Consider the following 21,793-nt stretch of genomic DNA (forward strand, 5'->3'; position numbering starts at 1 on the left):
CCTTTTATCATAGTATATGTTTCATCAAAAATCTGTCGTATAAAATGTTTTATCTGCATTTGTTCGGGTGTACTTTGATGATCTTGTGTCTGCTGAATAAAGTGCCTGAAATGAGAATGGACATTTTGGACTGGTGCACCCATTTTGATTGATATCAGAGGATTACATTGGCTTTACAATTATTAATCTGCTTGTGGGTCAGATAGAAACAGCTACATCAGCTAGTCATTCATTTGCATGGCACACACTTGCACATGAAACTGACTGAGGGGTTAGGGTTGTGACCACCGAGCAACCTCCGAAAGAACAAGGGTCTCGACTCAAATACTGTTTCCAGTTCTCTTTATATAGTCTTTTTGCACTACTTTTTATTTTGTATTTTCGTATTTTATTATATATGTTGCATTGTTGGAGGAGCTCAGGTCAGAAGAATTTCATTGCCATTTCTACACTGTAGCTTTGTGCATATGACAATAACACCTTTGAATTTGAATCCTTTATACATTCATGAGGTTGCCGCCAGGTTACTCCATAAACTTCATCACCTGACCTACGCCTTTTCTCCTGTCCTGAATACTCTGGTTGTTAGAGATCAGTGTTTTCTTCTTGTATTGCTAATTATGCTGTTCAACCCTCTTTACAGATGATAAATCAGACTAGTTGTTGTTGCAGCTCCTTTCTGACCCACATCTTTCAAGCCGATTACCACACATGACATGTACCAGCTGATGAATTGAAACCCCACACAAGGCATTATGTTGACATTATGACTGTATTACACTATGTACATGTTAAGCATTATTGTAAACGTTTTTATTTATTTTAATGCTTTTATTTTTCATTTTAAAATGCATCAACTGTTAAAATAACATTGTCTGATTCTGATGAAACCAGGTGGCTGTACTGTCATTAGCCACAAGAGGGCAGAATTGCAACAGTACTAGATGGAGAACAGGTAATCCTATAGATCAGGGGTGTCAAACTCAATTTCATGCGGGCCACATTCACATAAAGGTTGCACTCAAAGGGCCGGTTGTAACTATATAAATATATAATATATATATAAAATAATGTATTATATTACATTATTGCCTCTGAATTGGATTATTATCGGATAGGATAATAACTTAGTAATTAACTACTTCTGAAAGCAGAAGTCCACGGCAAATAATTGCAAGTCTCTTCAGTGCGCATGTCACAAAACAAGATGCATTGTGGGACATGTCGTATATGGGCAACGTGCTTCTGTAAAGTGGCATGTAACCGTATAATAAACTTATTATATTCTTTGCAAGCTCTTGCTGGGCCACATAAAATGAAGTCGCAGGCCGGATTTGGCCCCCGGGCCTTGAGTTTGAGACCCCTGCTATAGATAGACTGTATAAAGGTAATACCCCCGACACAACCTGTACTTACTTCCTCCCTCTGGTAACGGATTTTATATTTTGTTAATACACTTGTGGTTTTGGCCTTACAGAGGCTGTGACTGTAGTTTCTTCACAGCTGAAATACACATGTCTGATGTCAATCATCTGGTAAACCTGTTGCTCAATCATGCCTCTGTGTTGTCGGTCGGGAACAGCTGTTGATACGAGAAGTAGTGATTTGCTGTTTTACATGGCGGGAGCCTAACGACAGTTATTGTAACACTCGCTAGTTCCTGTCATGGGCCAGCACGCCTCTGTCGGACACTTACTGAAGAAAGGGTGAGTGACAAAGTTGTATTCTCCCGACAGAGAACGGGATCATATTTATTTGAATCATTGCCATATATGTGCAGAACAAGTTACATATTATATGGTGTCAGTTAAAGGTGGGGTAGGTAAGTTTGAGAAACCGGCTCGAGATACACTTTTTGTTATATTCCATGGAATGCTCTTAACATCCCGATAGCAATGAATATCTTAAGTGCTTTGACAAAAAATCCATAAAAAAATCCGGCTAAAATAACTGGATGGCCTACCTGCCTGTCAGCCTTCCATCTGTGCACAAACTTATCTCGTCCCCTCATTGGTCATGTGCGCGTTCGTGTGTGTTGGAGGAGGGGCTCTGTCAGGAAGTGGCAGATTTTCTCCGGCTGTGTATTTTCAAATTCTAGCGATCTCGAGCTGGTTTCTCCAAAATTACCTACCCCACCTCTAAATGTATAATCTACAATAAAATATCGATAAAATGTCTTTAACGATGTCTAAAGTTACTGATAAGTCACGTGTTTCCTGCTTGGGGCGCAGAAATCTTTGGCCATTGACTCTTGTTATAAGTGGTGCATGCGCAGTCCGCACCTCTTCAATGCAACAGATAGGAGCAGCTCGGGGCGCACCCAACTGCGCCCAAAGCAGCTGTTGACACCGCCAACAACTAGGGGGCAGCAGGAGCACCAGAGTGAGTGATTTACGTTTGAATGAGAGAGAGTTAGACGGAGACGGAGTGTAAACAAAACTAGATAGCGAATATGGAGAAGGAAAATGATGTTTCATCACTTAAAGAAACACCCTTTGAGAGGACACTGGAGGGAAAGCTAAAAGTAAAAGAGCTCGGACCTGATCAGCCTGACATAGGCAGGAGTTAAGGACAGAGGAAGGCAGTATACCTGCTCTTTTTCAAGGAGCTGGTTTGGCAAGAAGGCTGGGCTAACTACCTGTAGCAACACCAGTGCTATATTTTGCTTCCCCTGCCTCCCTTTTCAAACGTCAGGATCAGACCAGTCTATGGACCAGACCCAGCATGGATCCAGACAGATGTGAGTGACTTAAAGCACATATCAGAAAAAACTAAAAAGCATGAACAAACTAGAGTCCACATGGATAATGCTATGCGACTAGCCATGTTTAGGAAAGTAAACACTGCTGTCCCATAAGTGCTACAGGATAGGGATCTGTAACCATAATAAGGAGGTTGACAAAAGCAGGCACTAAAATAATAGACTGTATCAAGCAGAGGTGTGGACTCGAGTCAGACTTGAGTCACCAATTTGATGACTTTGGACAAAATCACAAAACACTTGCGACTCGACTTGGACTTGAACAGCAATGACTCGGGACTTGACTTGGACTTGAGCCTTCTGACTTGAGGTGACTTGATACTTTAATTCAGGGGTCTCCACTCCAACACGTTGATCGCGAGCTGCCGGTAGAAAAGCAGACTCCCGTCAGGGAGAGCAGAATCTTCAGACGCTCCTACTCTTGTTGAGAATCCATGCAGGGAGGGGCGGGACTTTATTTTTGCTGGGCCACCATGCGGCCAATCATATGCAAGGACACACTAGGATCATACTGTACCATTATGTGAAAGAAGGGTGGGGGGCAGACGCTCCAAAGACAGCAAGTGTAGTGGTACAGGCCAGCTACACAGAGCGTCAGAGAAACGGGGAGCCGTCGGAAAAAGTCAAGAAATGAGCGAAAACCACAACATCTGGCTGCATTTCAATGATATTGGAGAAAGCAAAGCTGAGTGCAGGATTTGTAAAATGAAAATAACCTTCAGAGGAGGGTTTTTCTTTTGGTAACCACTCAGGATTTATTGCCAGAGGTGGGAGGAGTTCAGATCTTGACTGTACTTTTACATTACATTACATTACATGTCATTTGTTATACGCTTTTATCCAAAGCGACTTACATACATTCAATACTGTGGACAATCCCCACAGGAGCAATTTGGGGTGACCGCCTCGCTGCACATTATCCCTTGCATACACAGTGGAAATAAACATTCTGGTCACCTTAACATCAGGGATCTTATCAATTAAACTCCTTCTGAATCAAACCGTCACAGTAGCCTATTTATCCCTCTTAAATTAGAAAAAAACACGTTACTTCACCAGCAGAGAGAACATTGATTATTAAATTATTAATGTGACTAATAAAGAGCAGTTTGATTATTAAGTATTATTCTGTTGATGGATGTCATTACATTTGGTGAATAGCACATAATGACTCACTTGTTTAAGACTCGGTTTATCAAAGTTTAGGACTTGACTTGAACTTGCCCATCCTGACTTGAGACTTGACTCGGACTTGAGCGCAAAGACCTGAGACTTAAGGCCCTGACACACCAGGCCGAAATCGGCCGTTTTCGTTAGTCGGACGACGAAGCGTGCCCTGTCGCCCAAACTCAATTTGGTGTGTCCCGCACCGTCAGCCGTGACACGCCTTATTTGGCCTTTCATGGCCGACGCACGGTCGATTCAACATGTTGAATCGGTCGTGCGTCGGCCACAGGCAGTCGGACAAAGAAATCACTCTGATTGGCTGTTCAGCTAGCGAATCAGTGCATGAGAAGCTAAATGGTTGCTTGAGAATGTCTTCCACAAGCAACACTCCAATGGCTGATAGCTCCAGTACCGCACGAAACATGTTTTCGATGGACGAGAGTGAAAATGGAACGCAGACGCTATTTGTTGTTTGTTTAGATCACGCAATCTGTTCTTCTTCTCTGTCTTCCGGTTGTTGCCTATTTTGAATGACGAATACACACTACCGCCGCCTGCTGGTAAGGAGAGTTATTGCCACTCAAGCATGCGCAGTTCGTACGTGCTCGGCTGAAGTCTTTGCGGTGTGTGCCAGTGCGACACATGGCCAAGACGCAGGAGAACACGGCGACGCAACAGTCGGCGTCGGCGAGTTCTCTGGTGATTGCTTGGTGTGTCAGGGTCTTTACTTGTGACTTGAGTGCAAAGACTTGGTCCCACCTCTGGTATCAAATGCTGTGTGCCTTTGAGCAAGCCCTGCGTTGTAATATGACATATGTTTTGAGTTTGTGTATAAGTTTGCTTACAATGCACCAGCCACCACTGCCTGTGCCCCATTATCATCATCTCCCTGTGTATTTAGTTCGTCTTTGTACCTCCGAGTCAAGTGTTCGAGTACTTTTTATTCCCAGTGTTTAGTGTTTGTGTACCTGCTTTGCCTACTTCTCGTGTGTTGTGGTTGCCTGTCTGAGTGATCCGGCATGTACCGACGTTTTGCAAAAAACTACTGCCTTTGTTTCTGAGCGCTGTTGAGTCTGTTGCCTGTGTTCACTGCAGTCATTACATAATTGTTACAAAATGTATTAGCTCATTATGTAATATGACAAATCAAAGAAAACACTTTTTTGAAATATCTACTCCTGTATTTCTTGAAGAATTGTTCCGTCCATCTCCCTTGTTGGGTTAAGTGTACATGGAAATGTACATCCACTGAAAATACAGAACAGACATGTTTTTCTATAATGAATCATTATGAATAAATGTTGATTGTTGGCTGCATTATCAGAATTAAAATCTGAATTAGAAAACTATTTATTTATTGACATTTACTTTTATATAAACTTAAAAAGTTTAAGTCAGAATGTGTAATAAAAAGATAAAATAGAGTAAATATATTCATATAAACCTTAGCAGTAAAATTTCCAATAAAAGATTAAATAAAATGGAATACAAATGTAAGAATAATGACACCATCAGCATTTCACTTGGTTTCTTCACTACATTTGGGGTATTAACAAAAGTTGGTCTATTGCCACTTTTAATAACATTATGTCCATTTTTATCCGAGACAAGTATTTATTTCTTCTGTCTTCTAGTCTATCCCAAAAATGGTGGTATGTAAAACAATCTTAAATGAGCTTCTAAAAGAAGAATACATTTCATTACCTCCGACTCCTGAAGAGTGATGGCTTGTCCCCCAGACAATTGTTTAAAGATTTCTGTTGAGTAATACATGCTTCGTAAATCAATTGTCATAAGTCATATGTATTCTAAATATGTCTTCATCAACATGTTTAGAAAGCAAGAATGGATGTCTCCGGTACTTACTGTACATGCATTCGAAGCGGAGGATGAGACTGATGAAGCTCTCCAGAGTCAGGTGTCCAGAGGAGGCTCCGTAGCGCAGCGCCATCAAACTCAGCATATCATCCTTCACCTTAATGCCTGTTCAACAAGATGTAGGAGTTTTGGCATTTAGTTATTTTGAGGATATTACATGTTTTGCACAAGCCACATTTTCACTTGCACTATTTGACCACACTGAATGAATTGAAACGTTGACTTTAATTAAATCTGGAAAATAAAAAATATTAGGTTCAAGTTGATATTATTGCTTCCAACCGACCTAATACAATTATGTGGAATCCGTTGACGTAATACATTTAATTAAAGTCAACTTTTACTTTTTAACAGGTTAGCCCTTGTTTGTATCACTTATTTTGTCTTTTCCCGGCAATTCTTACAAGAAATAGCAATTATGATTGCAAAACATACACTCCTGCACACTGCCCTTTTTTCATGCTTTAATATGAATGTTTCTGTAGAGAGACCTTTATCCGATTATTTATCATCAATAAAAGAGGAAAGTCTGTCTATCGAATGAAATTTTGAATTTAAGCTTTGTACCTAAAGCTAGGAAAGCGTTCCTCAGCTCGTTCGTTGACAGTGTTCCAGTTCGTGAAACGTCAGTGCGGAAGAAAATGTCCTGGTAAAAGAAGAAAGCACCATCAATGATCATCCCATATCTGTATTTAAATGTCCTACGGTAGAATAAAGAGACTACTATATAGCAATTCCAAAATATATTATAACAATTTATTTTTTACAACACTCCTTTTACCTTGTACATGAGGACCTTCTTCCACAGACGAACAAATTCCTCCCCATTCAGTTTGCCGGTGATTGATGTCTAAACAAACATTAAAGGTCACATATCATGCAATTTTTAGGCATTAGCATAGGTCTCAGATATATAAAAATGAATAAAAAACATGTCTATGAAGGGGGCGGGGCTTATGCCTGCTCATGCGGGACCCGGCAGATACTGTCAAAAATAAATGCTGCGGTGATGAAACGCCAAAACCACATCCAGGATCATTTCTGAAACAGTACGGAGCTCAAAGGCTTTCTCTCTTGCTGGTTTACCACAAGGTGACTTTATATTTCCTGCTTCTTCACATATGTGCTCTCCAGTACAGCTTAGCTCTGAGTGTTGGCATGCTTGCGAATGTAAACAAAAACCATATTACATCCAAAACACGTCGAGCATTGATTCTGATAGCGAGTTTCTAATAGGGCCGTGGGTCCACCACGTTGGTGCCATCCGATATGAGGTAAATAACATCAATGGCAAATCTGGATCAGCTTGTTGTAGCCCCGTTTTCAGAGATTTGCGCACGGAGGAAAAGAGAGAGGGTTTTATTTTCTGACACTTTGTGAGTTCCCTGACACGCCGGGGACACATCTGTATGTATAAAAGACATCAAAAGGTGCATTTTGCATGATAGGTCCCCTTTAAGGTATTAAGAGCTGTATATGATGATTCATGCTTTAGCCTTTCATTTAATATGTTTATTAGAGGTAAATAAATAAAAAGTATAAATCTTTACTTTATTATTAATTTAAAGGGGACCTATCATGCAAAATGCACTTTTGTACGTCTTTTATACATGAATATGTGTCCCCGGTGTTCCAGGGAACTCACCAAGTGTCAGAAAACACAACCCTCTCTATTTTCCTCCATACCCAAATCTCTAAAAAAGGGGCTGCAACGGATCTGATAAAAACTGATCCAGATTTGAACACTGTCCTGACGTCAGGACGGTGGCGCTACGGCTATTGGGCCAACTCCACCAATCAGGAGGAGACAGCCACGGCCATTGCCGTTCGAAAGCGCTGGAGACGCTGTAGTACATATGCCAGGCCTGTAGATGGTGCTGTTCTCACTGAATCTGCCCTTGCAGAGCAGAGCTAAAAAAAAGGGCAAATTGAGCGAAATGAGGCATGGCTAAAATGCATGAAAACAGAAACGTATAAATATACCTTATATAGGTATGGCCCTACAATATATAATTTAAATATACCATGATAGGTCCACTTTAAATTAATTTGGTATCAATACCGAAATCAACATCAATGTTATCAAATGCATCAACAGGATACATCCATCAGAGCGACCATGCTGCGACAGGCATCAATGGTAAAGCCTCCAGATTTCAAATCTCCTAAAGAAGAAGAGAAGAAAAAAAAGAAAAAGCATCATTAGGCATGGTTACTTTGGCCTTTACTCTGCAATAGCAGTGCCCATTTCACTTTAGATAATGACCATACTGTATATTAAGACTCTTGTTTTGTTTTTTTATAAAACCTGCTCATATGATTTTACAGTTCAAACCTTTCAGGACGTTTTCATTCAGAAGCCTCTGCAGCTGCTCAGCATCCACCTCTTCGTACTGGAAATGGATGAAAGCAAGATTAAATAGACTGATGTAAACTTGTCCAAATATTTTGTAAGTGAGTATGCTGTTAGCCACAAGCTAAAAGAAAACAAGATTGACCTGTCCATACGTCCAGCTAGCGAATACTGTTACCGTATTTGGCTAACATTGGTCTTGCTGCAATCACAAAAATCAGGCTAAATCAGCAGGACATGTTAGCCTCTTAGCTAAAGGCCAAATCATTCAGTTGCTTTTGCTGTGGTGCAAATTACATTATCCGCCATAAGCGACCTTAAGGTTATGAAAGGCGCTATATAAATTCAAGTTATTATTATTATGTCAGCAAAGGAAGTGTTCAGTTAGCATGTGCTTTGACTACACGTATGCTGACGTTTAGTTCCACAGTCCAGTACCGTTCGTGTTGTAAGTACCTTAAGCTGGTTTGCCAAGAAGAAGATAACAAAACAAACGATTGTTTTCAAATTAGTTTGTGTAAGGAGGTCCCCGGTTACCGAAATGTACATCATTTGTCTTGAAATGAATACAAAGACAGCCAAATTGCTCTTGGCAAACAACGTAATAACATCGTCACCAAGTGGAGTGGTATGTGGACTAGCATAAGCGCATGTAAGGAACACCAGGCCGGATGAATTGAACGGTTAGCGCATCGACGTTACAGCAGCTCCCTTCGAAACAATTAAGATATGTTTGGAGGCTTAACACTAATGCTGATGTTGCTCTGTCAGCCTACATCCAGCAGACACAAAAAAACACAAGCAATTCAGTCATGTTCCTGTCCACCTGATGAATGGACCTATGTGGACTGTTTAATCAAAACAATCAGCTGAAAAACACAAAAATGCTAAAAGGGAACTGCAGTAATCACATGTTCACTATGTGTATTTATTAGATATTCAAAGAAGTAATCAATGACAATTCCATTTTTCAATTAGGTATTTAGCTAGGCAGTGAGAATGAAAATATTACCTTGTCGGAGTTTTGGCGGAAAAAGGATATCTTATTCTCGTCGTCCTGTTCATTTTTGACTTGTTTGATGTTGAACTTAAATAAAGATAAAGTGCAAGAGATTAATTTTACCCCAAATGACATTTATAAAAAGTTATAGTTAAGGACATAGAATCAGAATAATAAACAACAATGGAATATCATTATATCTTACACACCCTTTCAGTTGGCTCATCTTGAGGGTCACCAGAGTTCTCACTGTCAGGAAAGATTTAGCAGGTTTTATTGTCTGATGTACAAAGCGAGTTGGTTAATGGTAGTAGAGAGAGGGACTTACTAGACCATGGCCTCTGCCTTGGACATGATGGTCAGGATGAAGGAGGCCTTCTCATTTGCATTGAAGGTGGACGGTACGATCAGGTACTCACCAGGCCTCAGCATCAGGAACTCCATCACCTCACGTGCATTAATGTAGGTTTTACTTTGGGCAACTGGTGCGTGGCTACTGAAGAAGGAGGCTGGGAACTTCCCCTTCTGCGCCTTGTACTGTAGTCATAAATAAAGAGGGTTAACCCTAACCCTAACTCTTTAAATCAGTCACCTGAGCTGCAAAATGTGGATGGAGGTTTAATAAGGGAAACATTTCTTACCTTGTCTTTCACCTTGAGGGAAATCAGTAGAGTTCATGTTGGCGACAAAAAGGAATTCATTTAATATATTAGCGTCAAATGTTCAATTAAATTACTGTATTTTTCTAACAAGCATATGCTTTCACACACATAGAAAGCAGACACTGCCTAAGTCTTAGATCTACCTCACTAACCAACTCTTGTGTAACCCAAAAACGGGTTATATGGACTTTTACTGTTGTCCTCAGGTTACTGTGGTTACATTTGATTTACTGCGACCCTCTGATTCCTTTGACTTTCATTGAGATGTTCTGTCAATTGATAAACGTTGAAAGTATTCTAAACCTGATTAAGATATTTATTCCTTTACTCATTCATTCTCTCTATGGACGCTCTATGGACTTCAGCAAGACGTTATAGTTGTTTTCACTTAATCTGACAACCTCAGCTGCCTTCCATATCTACTGATTGTATATCCATAATAGTCCTTATACTTTGACAACAAAAGCAAAAGGAACAACAGTATTTACCTCAAATACACAGAGACCAATGTGGAGGCTTTGAACCAGGTGTCTGTTTCTCTTGTCAGGCTTTTGCATGAGAGACACCAGCACATTTTTCTCTCCATTGTTCTCCGGACTTTGACCGCCAATCTTGACCCGATACTGTGGATTGGTCCAGTAACTGTCTGCAAGACAAAGAGAGTACGATTTATTTGCATGTATAATTTTGTAAATAGTCTGATATGTGATTTGATATATTATCAAGGTTAAATTAAAACGTTTTAGGGTTTACTGATGAACAACAAAATGGAGTAACAAGGCAAATTGAAGTTTAAATTGTCAACTATCTATTACTGAATCTACATTATCATAGCTTGTGGAAACAAAGAAATGTGAATTGTTTGGTTATTCTGTGCTTTACAAGATTCTAAGTCAAGCTTTCCCATGAAGAACAGAACATAACTCTTTATCACACACAAATTGAAATTTGATCCCTGCATTTTAACCAATCTAGTAATAGGAGTGGACAAATATTGTACAGCGCTCAGGGAGCAGTAGGGAGGGTCTGGTGCATTGCTCAAAAGGCACCACAGGGGGGTGGTTGTGCTGGATGTGTTGGGGGGCGTGTCTCTTCTGCCTGGGGCACCCAGAGTGTCTTGCAGCGCCACTGCCGGCGACCCTCTGGTTCCCAGCCAAGCCATTATTGATTCAGGTACTGCCGCCCCAGAATGCTCCAATGCTCTTACATAAAGGTTAGGGTTGGGGCTAAGATTAAGACTAACCCTAGTCTTGTTTAGTCACTTCCTAGACAAAAGGGACATTAAAAAAACTAAGCAGGAAAAAGGAGTGTGACCTCTGTTGTCAAATTATGTTATCTGGTGATTCGACAGGTGTAATTTGTTTTCCTAGTCCTTTAAAGAGTAATCGATCACATAATATGGCACATTTTATCCAGCCTTATTAATTGTAAGTCCAGATATCCTTAAAGGACACATGTCATGCTTTTCCGGTTATTACCCGTCCCCTTGTGTGTTATGAAGGTTTTTATGCATGTAAACGGTGTGCAGAGTCAAAACCCTCAAAGTACACCCTGTAGCGAGTAAAACTCTAACACAGAAAATACCTCCCCAAAACGCCTCGTTGGAGATACGTCACTGCCCATTTGATTCTTCCATTTGATTCCGGGTACGGCATGACATCATGCCGTACCCGGAACGAAATGGACCAATCCGTGGAGCCGTTACGTTACGTCCGCGGAGCCGTTACGTTAAGCCCCCGCTGATTGGTCCAAATTGACCAATCCACGGACTTCCTCACACACACACACTCAGTGCAGGCAGCTCTGCTGATTTCTCCTCCCTGGCTGCAGGCTGATAACAGACAGTTGGGATCGCGGCAGAATTCTCTCTGCAGACCCATTCTCACAGCGTTTATCAACCTTTTTCTTACTCAATATCAAGCCACACTTATTGTTTTTACTTCGGCTGTGAGTTTGTGTGTGCTCAGGATGAGTTTGGCTGTGTTTCGCTGTGTATGCTAAACAAGGAAACAACACCTCCACGGAGCTCAGCGCGATTCACAACGTCCCGACCAATCAGAGCACACTGTGCTCACAGGGAGGGTGGGGGCTGGAGCTATTGGAGCTACAACAATCGTTAAAGGCAGAGAGTGAAATTCAGTGAATACACGTAGTTTACAGAGATGCTGTATGAGAAACCAATGTGAGTTTGGAAAAATGCACAATATAAATCTATTCTAGTAGACCTCAACAATGGAATTATGATCAGTGGAAATGGCCATGACATGGGCCCTTTAAAGTACCTCTATTATTCATGCATCCTCCAGCAGTTGTTCCTGCAACCCATCGGCCATCATTCATGTAGGTCTTCCAGTGACAGGACGAGTTTCCATCAAGGTAGTCTGGACTCAGGGAGCAGATGTCCAGATCTGTGTAGAACTCACACAAGTCTTCCAGGCTCATCCTGTGGAGATTCATTTGACGTAATATATTTGCCCTCTGGATATGATGCTGGAACTATGAAACCCTAACCTGACATATTTTCAATAGGTACAGATTAATTATCTTTCTTTCCAAAGAGTTTTGAAGTAGTTGCTACTGTATATTCAAATCCAGGTGCATAAAAAGGTTTCAACATTTAATTTAATTGGCTTACCAAAATTCTCCATCATCAGCAACTGAAAGGCACATTTCCCGATCTTTGGAACTCACGGTTTGCCACAGAGGAGACCTTAAAGAGGGACAATATTTTATTTCAGTTGATTCTAGACATTCAGGGGCATGTTATTACAGAAACATAATATGTCCTGGAGATTAGAACATTAGGCCTCTCCCCATGTTCTGCTTATATGCAAATACAGTGGCACAGTACAAAGCTTAGGTTTTAAATGACAGAACTACTTTATAATATCCATAACCAAATGACTGTTTCAAGTCCTTAATAGGTTACCTATGGGAATGTACAGAAAAGGTAACACAAGTGATTTTTTATAAAAATAAAAAAAGGATCCTGGCTCTCACGCTTCATTCTTGAAAGACCTTTTTAATCCTTCTAAATACTACCTTTAGGAATGCACCACAAAGGCCATTGCATTGCGTATATTCCAATACAGCAAAAGACCCATGGCTGCTGCCAATCTTTATTTATATTATCATATGGAAAACAATCTCAATATGTCTTCAAATAAGAGCCATGTCTCTCTGAAGTTGTTCTCACCGATCGCTCCAGTCTCTGTTCCACTCTCCTGTGCCCCAGGGGTTCCACAAACGCACCAGGTTTATTTGTTTCCCTCGGCTCATCATCTGAACAGTCATCATGGCAGACAGCACCACAATTATGTATCATACACTCATCAAAATGCAATAAATGATTCCAAATTATTAATGCAAAGGTAGTAAAAGCTTAAAAACCTATTTAATAGCTGTTGTTTATGTTATCTTCTGCAATGTCTTCCGTTTATTTCCTTACCTGTTTCACACCCGTAACAGTGTAGGCATGGCCTTGGACCAATCCATTCGGTAAAACGGCGTTGGCAGATGTTTCCTACAAGCCAAAAACATTTATCATTGATGAAGTTAATGGATTGTACACAAGTGAAAACTCGTCCAAACAGAACTCAATTACTAATTCTTACAGTAGTCTAGAAATGATTTGACTGTGAAGTAATTCACAGTCAAATTATAACCTATATAATAAAGGTTAGCTAAATGTAAAATTACAGAAAATAAATGTGGTTGGACCAAAGAAATATTTTTTAAAAGTTGGAATATAAAGTTACAGAGAAGATCTACTTTCATGTGTGTACAGCCAACAGCCATCACATAAAGAATATAAATGGGAGGCAAGTCTTGACCATTGATACTGGACTTCAAAATGGCGCCCATTCATTTGAATGAAAAATGCTCCATAAGTGCATACAAATTGCCAAAAAGTGTTGCTTTTCCTCAAGGTACGTTACTTACTGCTCATGATTAGTAGTGTTTTCTATGCCAAAACCTATTCCGTCTATAGACTTTACATTGGTATGATGTTTTGCAAATAAAGCGCTACTATAGGCTCTTGGAATGTTTTGCAAATATAATCTATCAACCAGAGTAGGGTTATAAATGAAGAACCGCAAAACCCAAATGTTCATGGGATATGAGTAAACATTTTGAAGTTATGGCAAAATTGCAGCTAAACTTCTGCTACAACATAGTTGAATAATATCCAGCCAGTGATGGTTTTGTGTGGTAAATGTGTCCTTACTAGGGATGGGTATCGTTTGAAATGTATCGATTCCGGTTCTGCTTATCGATTCCGGTTCTTATCGATTCCCTGTTTCGCTTCCAAAATTGTAAAAGAAAGAGGTCAAACGTTTAGATAACAAAAATATCTTTATTCTTTTAAGCTTTAACTGACATTTTTACAAATAAAAAATATACATGCAATACAAATGTATTGCACAATAGCTGTGCCTTATTTTAACTGAGCTATGCCTGTGGCAAGCTATTAACAGGCATTACACTGTGCCTTGTCTTTTTATTTGTTAGTGTAGTGGAGCCTCACTTTAGAGCGTTTACCGCGATCCATCTTTGGTGTTATGAAGTGACTGAGCTCGTGAACTGTCTACGGGAGGGCGGGGGGAGCCTCGCTGCGGGGCATCTGTGGACCTCTGTCGCCTGTCAGCGCAACTTACATGATGCCGTTAAAAATTAAGGGCGGTGCCGGCCGTCAGCGTACCGAGCCGGCCGTCATCGGCCCGCTGACGACCCGCTGACGACCCGCTGACGACCCGCTGACGACCCGCTGACGACCGGCCGTTCTGTGATTCTCCAGAACACACAGATGGCCAGTCCGCCCTTCCACCGGGTCACTGCGGCCAGACGGACGCGGTGGAATACAGGGTCTACCGCGTTTAGGAACCGTTAAGCAGAACCGAAATTGTGTATTTTGTATGGGTACCCGGTACCCGGCATTTTCTAATCGGTTCTCATCTAGAACCGAGTTTCGGTTCCCAACCTTAGTCCTTACCCCCTGAGCTGTACCACAGCCCATTAGAGACTTGGTTTGGCTAGCTCTGCATATCAGCTCCCACAGGTTTGTGGGGGGATTTGACAGCGCGATCGACATGTGAATACCACCAGTGAAGTCCATCATGGCCTCGGCAGGAGTTCCAGCATTCATGTCAGTATAGGAACCACACACTCTACAAAATGGATTTGAAAATATTGTTACAGATACTCCAATTCATGCTGAGATACAAAAAATGTTGAGAAACAATGTCATTGTCATACTTGGCATAGGCTTTCTCCATCAAAGCAGGCCAGAACTCATTTTGGTCTTTGGAGCGGACAAAGATCAGTCTGCCATCAATTGTTGGTAGCTTGTCATCAATGATGACGTCAACCCATCTTCCGAATCTCCAAAACTGATCGGTTAAACCAAGACGGAATGAAATATCCATTTAATACCAAGTAACTATTCAAAGTAAAACATCGCATTGTGTGTCTCATTATTTAAGTTCTGTGTCAATGCGCAGTCATTCATTATTTTTGCAAAAATATTCCTTTTACTCATTGCACACATTTCTTCAAAAGTGCGGTCCACAAGAGTTTGGGAATTGTCTTTTGGCATATTAAGTTTGATTACAATCATAGTTCAATGAAAAAATAAGAAATATTTGTTGTGAATATTTACCCTGAAGTGGAACATCCCGCAGTATTTCCCATTAAATGTTTGCTCAAGAGGGACGACTTTACAGAGGATGTCATTTTGGAAGGTCAGTGCTCCAATAGAGGCCAGAAACCAGCAGTTTTCTGGTTAAAAAAACATATTGAGCCAATGAGTTGTTGAGACAAGAAAGCATATTATTAGAAAGATCAAGACAGAAGAAATGTCTTTACCAACTAGTCCTTGACCAATGTCAAACCTGGAGACCCCGTCAAGTACAAAGGCTGGATAAGGAGCCATTTTCTGAAACAGGGGGAGTGTTGAAGAGTGAACAACGAAAATACATTCACATTTTTATGCAATGAAATTACCAATGATTCTTCATTTAGAGTTAGACATATGAACATATGAGTATTGTTAACATTACATATCAATACAAAAAATGTTACATATCAATACAGTCCTGTAAATATTAGGTTTCTATACCACAAAACTGCATTCTTAATTGTGTTTTGAGGAATATTTTGTTCTCATCGCTTAGGTTTTCTTATTACAACTATTACAAATACAAAGTCTGCAATAATCCAATTTGAGAGTTGATTGGTATGGGTCAAACAAACACACTTTCACACACACTGTAACCCTGAATCCAACTGAGTAGATTGGTTTAAATTAACAACCTCAAGGTTTAAAATGTGTGACTGTTATTATGTGAACATAAAGGTTCATAATGTAAGGAAAGCACAGGTTATTTATAACTGATTAGGCTGTATGGTGGGGTCGTCCATTTTTGTTACCAGATAGTTGAAAATGAGAACAGTGGTAGTAAGATTTTTTTTATCTCCGGAATTGGTCTAGCTCTATGCTGATGACAGACTTCTATTTATGACTAACTTGATAAAACACACATATAAACTCTCATCTATAGCAAGCCGTGTATGGCAAGCCATTTGAGTATTTATTCCATATCCTTGATATCAGATGGCAGCTGCCTACAGTTGGCTCTTTGATTTCACTTGTTAGATATATGGTCAAACTAGTTTGGCACTCTGCTTTACTAGTTAAATAAAACATTACACTAGTCACTCTTTTTCAGCAACTAGTGGCACTTTTGTCCGACTAGTTACCACATAAGCCTTACTAGTGACGCCAGGAGCAGCACTAGTAGCACCAAAGTTACTAGTAAATTCTAGCGATCTCGAGCCGGTTTCTCAAACTTACCTACCCTACCTTTAAAGTGGACCTATCATGCTATATTTGAATAATATATTGTAGGGCCATACCTATGTAAAACATGTCTGTGAAGTTTGTTTTTCAAAATACCAAACAGATCATGCATTTTAGCCATGCCTAATTTTGCTCTATTTTGCTCTCCTCCAGCCCTGTCTTTGCATGAGCTGCAGCTGACCACGCCCCCCTGCAAAGGTGGGGGACGAGGCACGAGCGTCATGTTACCATGCTGTTACCATGCTGTTACCATGCTGTTACCATGCCGCGGCAACCTCTCATTCCCCTGATAGGTGGAGAGTTGGCCATATAGGTGGAGCTCCTCGTTCCTGACGTCAGAGAATTTTCAAATCTGTATCAGTCTGTATCAGATCCGTTGCAGCCCCGTTTTTAGAGATTTGGGTATGGAGGAAAAGAGGGAGGGTTGTGTTTTCTGACACACCGGGGACACATATTCATGTATAAAAGACGTACAAAAGTGCATTTTGCATGATAGGTCCCCTTTAACCTCTTAAGGACGACGGTCCCCCCATTGGACCCCTCCCACCGTTTTTTTTTCGAGACAATGTCTCAGGGCTTCTTAACATTTATGAAACTATTAATGTGTAGCACCAGATTAACGGGAAGAATCTCAGCTAACTGAAGATATGAACCATTTTTACCAAAACAAAACACAAGTCTCATAAGAAGCGTCTAAATGACCCCTGAGCAAAACAATTCTAACGCACTGCGGCACACAATTCAAGATAAAGATACCCTTATTACTTATCGTAGCTGCACATACAATATAGCCGATTAAAGCTGAGACTCCACAGATTATTTAGGTATAGTATCATCACTGAGCGATCCGAACTTGCGACAGGGGAAGCAAACACAGACATCACAACACGTACCTTTACGGAGCATTTACGGCAGATCGTCTCACCGTAGCTGTCAATTAGGTCAAAAGACGTGTTCAATGGCATTAAAAAAAAAAAAAAATGCTACAACTGTTGATCCATAGGTTGATAATGTACCTGTGCCTTTGAAAAAAATATTTATAATCCATAATTCCATTTTTATGTAAAAATCGGAGCGAAAAAGTTAGCTGCTAATGGTAGCCACCAGAGTGTATGCAGCTTCCGGTTTTGGTCACGCGTCACTCTCACTCCTTATTTGTTAACGTTTTGGTGTGTATATAACTTTCCCTCGATTCCATTGGCTCTAGCTGTTATAAAGAGATTTCATTCATCAAAATCGAGCAAGGGGGGCCAGAGATAGGTCAAATCCACCCAAATGACCCCAGAAGTGGGGTTTTTTGGCTAAATCTCTCTAAAAAGGTGAAATTTCACTTGTTTTGCATTAATCTTGATACAGGGTACTTATTATATGTTGTACTTTGGATTCCTAAAGCTTTTAGTCTACTAACCCATCATCCAAGGGTAGTTTTCACTATAAGTAAAAAATAATTTTTGGACAGACACTATAATTTACAGTTTTTTACTATGTAAAATCTGAATTTTCTTTAAAATAAAAAACATCTATATTGATTCTGACTTTTCTACATCCAACTCACAGGTTTATCATTACTTTGAGAATAAAGATTATTAATTTAACCCTTTTAGAAGGGAAGATATGGTAATTTGTTCTGGGAATGTCATTTTCGAGCCTGAGACCTGAAAAACAGGCTCAGGGCTTAACAGGTAAGCATATAATAATGTTGAAATGTGCTAAATATATACACTGCAAAAACAAAAAACAAAAAAAACAAAAGAGGAGTAAAAGTAGCTCACGACTAGTCAACTAGTAAAGTCAAAATAAACTCCTACTATTTACGTGAGCATTTTGGCATACACTAGCTAAAAGCACTGTAGGAAACTGCCGGCTTCTGTTGAGCTCTTCCAAAACACTCACCGCTGGTCTCAGCCACACCACTCGCTTCAGGTCAGAAGGCCTCAGTATCCCTTCGCCGATAGATTTCCTGTCGGGGGGGAACATGTCGTCGATGTACCGCACTCCTCGAATGTTGCAATACTGTTCCAGCTGCTGGTAGTCTTGGTTTAAAAACCTCTCAGGGTTGGCAAAGCAACCATAACCGTCCTGCCTTTGACGGGCCTCCATAATGTTCAGACACACACCGGGGGGAGGCATCGCTGCAGTGTTCGGGCTCTGGTGAGGAAAATGGGAAGCAGAACCATTTTGACATGCAATCATTTTGTATATGCATTTAAGAGATGGGAAAGAGGTTTAAGAAAAAACAGCATCGGGTGAAATGAATTGACCATACTGTAACACTTCAATGCTTCATTGGATCTCAGCTTTCTCATTTGCTGTCTAACATCTTCCACATTTATTCAGTCAGGTTGAGATTAACACCCAAACCAATTTTTCTAAGAATTACATTTACATACTCAGAGGTCAAAAGGAGTAACAATGTGATCACATTGCAAGTACTGTGAATTACATGTATGCTTAGAACAGGAATAACAAGTAATGTAATGTGACATTTAAAAAACTAATTATAAAAAGGGATACGATAATAGGAATGTTTCGAAAAAATAAAATAAAAAGAAAAGTCAATTCTTGACGAAGTGGCATGTTAACATGACGATGAATGACAAATGCAAATTAAACACGTTTTTACACACCTTAAAACTATAAAACAGAGGACAAATGGTGTGACATTCTATCAAATGTACAATTAATAAGCAAATAATAGGCTAAGGTTTGCCTTATTTGTAAATACCAGTATTTTAAAATCTGTATTTTAGAGTAAAATATGATTTGCAGTTATGTTAGTAATACAGGCCATGGGGATTAAAAAGCCATGTGGCACATGATTAATATATATTATTAATATTAATTATATCATTCAGTGACCTATTTGTTCCCCATATAGAAACATTGCCTTACATTTCTTTCTCTACTTTTTATTTTATTTGTCACACATCTGTATCAGTGTCACACTGACATTACATGAGCATATCAAATTAAATTAAATAATACAAATGTTTTGTAATGTATGAAGCACATTACACTGGTAGTACTAGTTTTAGAATGATATATCCAGGAGGTCACTAAACATCCTCATAACATATCACTGCACAGTATAGTGCAGCACTATTTCTCAACATTGTCACAGTCCTAAGATTTTAAATAGAACATTTTAACATGCCTGATTTCCTGCACCAAAATGCATTGCTCTATATGGCTATATCATTGGCTTTCGAAAATCTTACCTCAAAGGCAGGAGAGAGGAAGTGGATCTGCAGGTCAAAGCCGGAGAGGTTTTGTCTCCTTTAAACAGCCTGTGAACACCTGATGCTACCCGAGCTGACAAGCTGTGATTTTCTTGAAACTGCAGAAGTGAATATACATATCTTGAAACCTGACCTTATCTCCATAGCGGATCTTTACAGTGGTTGTCAATGATTAGCCAAAAGAATACAGCGTCACATTAATAGTAGGTTGCAGTAAAATTCCGCTGAAGGTGTTTACAAAAGTGTAATACCCCTTTAAACTGTGGGTTTTCTCCGGAAGTTTTTCCTTGTACGATGTGAGGGTCTAAGGACAGAGGGTGTCGTATTGTCATACTGATATTCTGTACAAACTGTGAAGTCCACTGAGACAAATGTAACATTTGTGATATTGGGCTATATAAATAAACATTGATTGATTGATTGATTGATAATACTGGGATCAAGGTCCCTTCTTTATTATATTGCCATTAATTGCAAAACATAAATTAACCAACATTTACGACAGCCAATTAGATGCAGTCATCACTTTTCGTTAGATCTAATCAATAACAGTATAAACTTTATATCAGTCTACTACTGAAACTGTCAGAAATGATTTAATATTTAGTTTGAACAGTCGCTCAGCTTTAGAGTGGAAAATAAGTATCCAATTTATGATCACTTTAAAACCAACTCCTACATAGGGAAAACGCTGTTTAATATGAATTGGGGTATATTTGAATAGAAACAAAGCGTTCATGCGTGCGGGTACAAAAATAGGTCACTATCAATTTTTCACTTTGTTTACTGTTACTTTGTCTGCATTATGTCTTGCTGAGATAAAGCTTGATGTTTGTCTTTATTTTTCTGCTTGACATCAAATATTGTCATAACAATGTAATATGAGTGTAATATGGTTGTTATATAGGTGTAATTATTCAATTTGTATTCTACTCTTTATTCGATCATTTGAACAGATACATTTGTTTTGAGGCATTACAAAGAAATAATACAAATAAACAGATAAAAAGGTGTTTGATATGGTTGGGATAACAATGTAATATGGGGGTTATAAGTGTGAAGTGCGGGTAAACGAGTGTTGTAACAGTGTAACATGGATGCAATATGGGTGTAGTATAGGTGTAACTATACAATTTGCATTCTACTTTTATTTCAACATTCCGACAGATATATTTTAGGCCTATGCTAAAAAAACTATAATAAGGATGCTTGGAAAAAAAGGTGTAATATGGTTGTGAAAATGTTTTAATATGGCGATAATAACTGTGCAGAATGGGTGAACAATGGGTGCAATAACAGTGTAATGGGTGTTATTATACAACTTTTATTCTGCTCTTTACTCTGCTTTCCATGCCTCGTGTTTTACTAGCTGAGGTATTGGTTAAGCATAATGGCCTTTTGAGATTAATATATATTACATTACTTACTTTGTATCCTGCTGCTGGATTTCTGAACCTACACTTATATGTCAATGTGTGGTTATAAGTTGATTTATATTTTGGATTTGTTATTCATTTCAGTCTGTAAAGTACTACTTACAAAAGCTGTCAGAAAATGTAGAGGAGTAAAAAGTCATATATATAATTCTGAAATTGACCAATCTGCATGATGACTGTACTTTTACATTTGGTACTTCAAGTATATGCTGACGCTAATACTTTTGTACTTTTACTTGAGTAACCTTTTGAATGCAGGAGTTTTACTTGTAACAGAGTACTCTTGTATTTCTACTTCAACTCAAGTACAAGATCTGAGTACTTCTCCCACCTCTGGGAATTAGTTTAACTTAAAAAATAGCATTGTTAATTTCCTTTTGGTAAATCTTTCCCTGTTAATCACATCAATGCAAATCTTATCTCCCTCTAAAGTCGATA

At 39.4% G+C, this 21,793-nt stretch overlaps 1 protein-coding gene across 1 annotated transcript; it reads right to left on the reverse strand.

Annotated features, from left to right (window-relative positions):
* Nucleotides 1-4,550: 4,550 nt before the first annotated feature.
* LOC117486707 (calpain-1 catalytic subunit-like) lies at nt 4,551-20,004 on the reverse strand. The gene is made up of 22 exons (XM_034135233.1): nt 19,899-20,004; nt 18,574-18,828; nt 15,687-15,756; nt 15,481-15,599; nt 15,078-15,211; nt 14,815-14,989; nt 13,270-13,344; nt 13,018-13,103; nt 12,457-12,531; nt 12,104-12,264; nt 10,310-10,467; nt 9,801-9,812; nt 9,488-9,696; nt 9,369-9,408; nt 9,172-9,246; nt 8,142-8,199; nt 7,910-7,971; nt 6,588-6,656; nt 6,374-6,452; nt 5,795-5,911; nt 5,633-5,685; nt 4,551-5,176 (listed from the first exon to the last, which is right to left on the reverse strand). Exons 2-22 carry the CDS (start codon nt 18,808-18,810, stop codon nt 5,150-5,152), a joined length of 2,091 nt encoding a protein of 696 aa, XP_033991124.1. The 5' UTR covers nt 18,811-18,828; nt 19,899-20,004; the 3' UTR covers nt 4,551-5,149.
* Between the last annotated feature and the right edge of the window lie 1,789 nt (nt 20,005-21,793).

Source organism: Trematomus bernacchii, unplaced genomic scaffold (genome assembly GCF_902827165.1).
Source record: "Trematomus bernacchii unplaced genomic scaffold, fTreBer1.1, whole genome shotgun sequence".
Taxonomy (NCBI): Eukaryota; Metazoa; Chordata; class Actinopteri; order Perciformes; family Nototheniidae; genus Trematomus; species Trematomus bernacchii.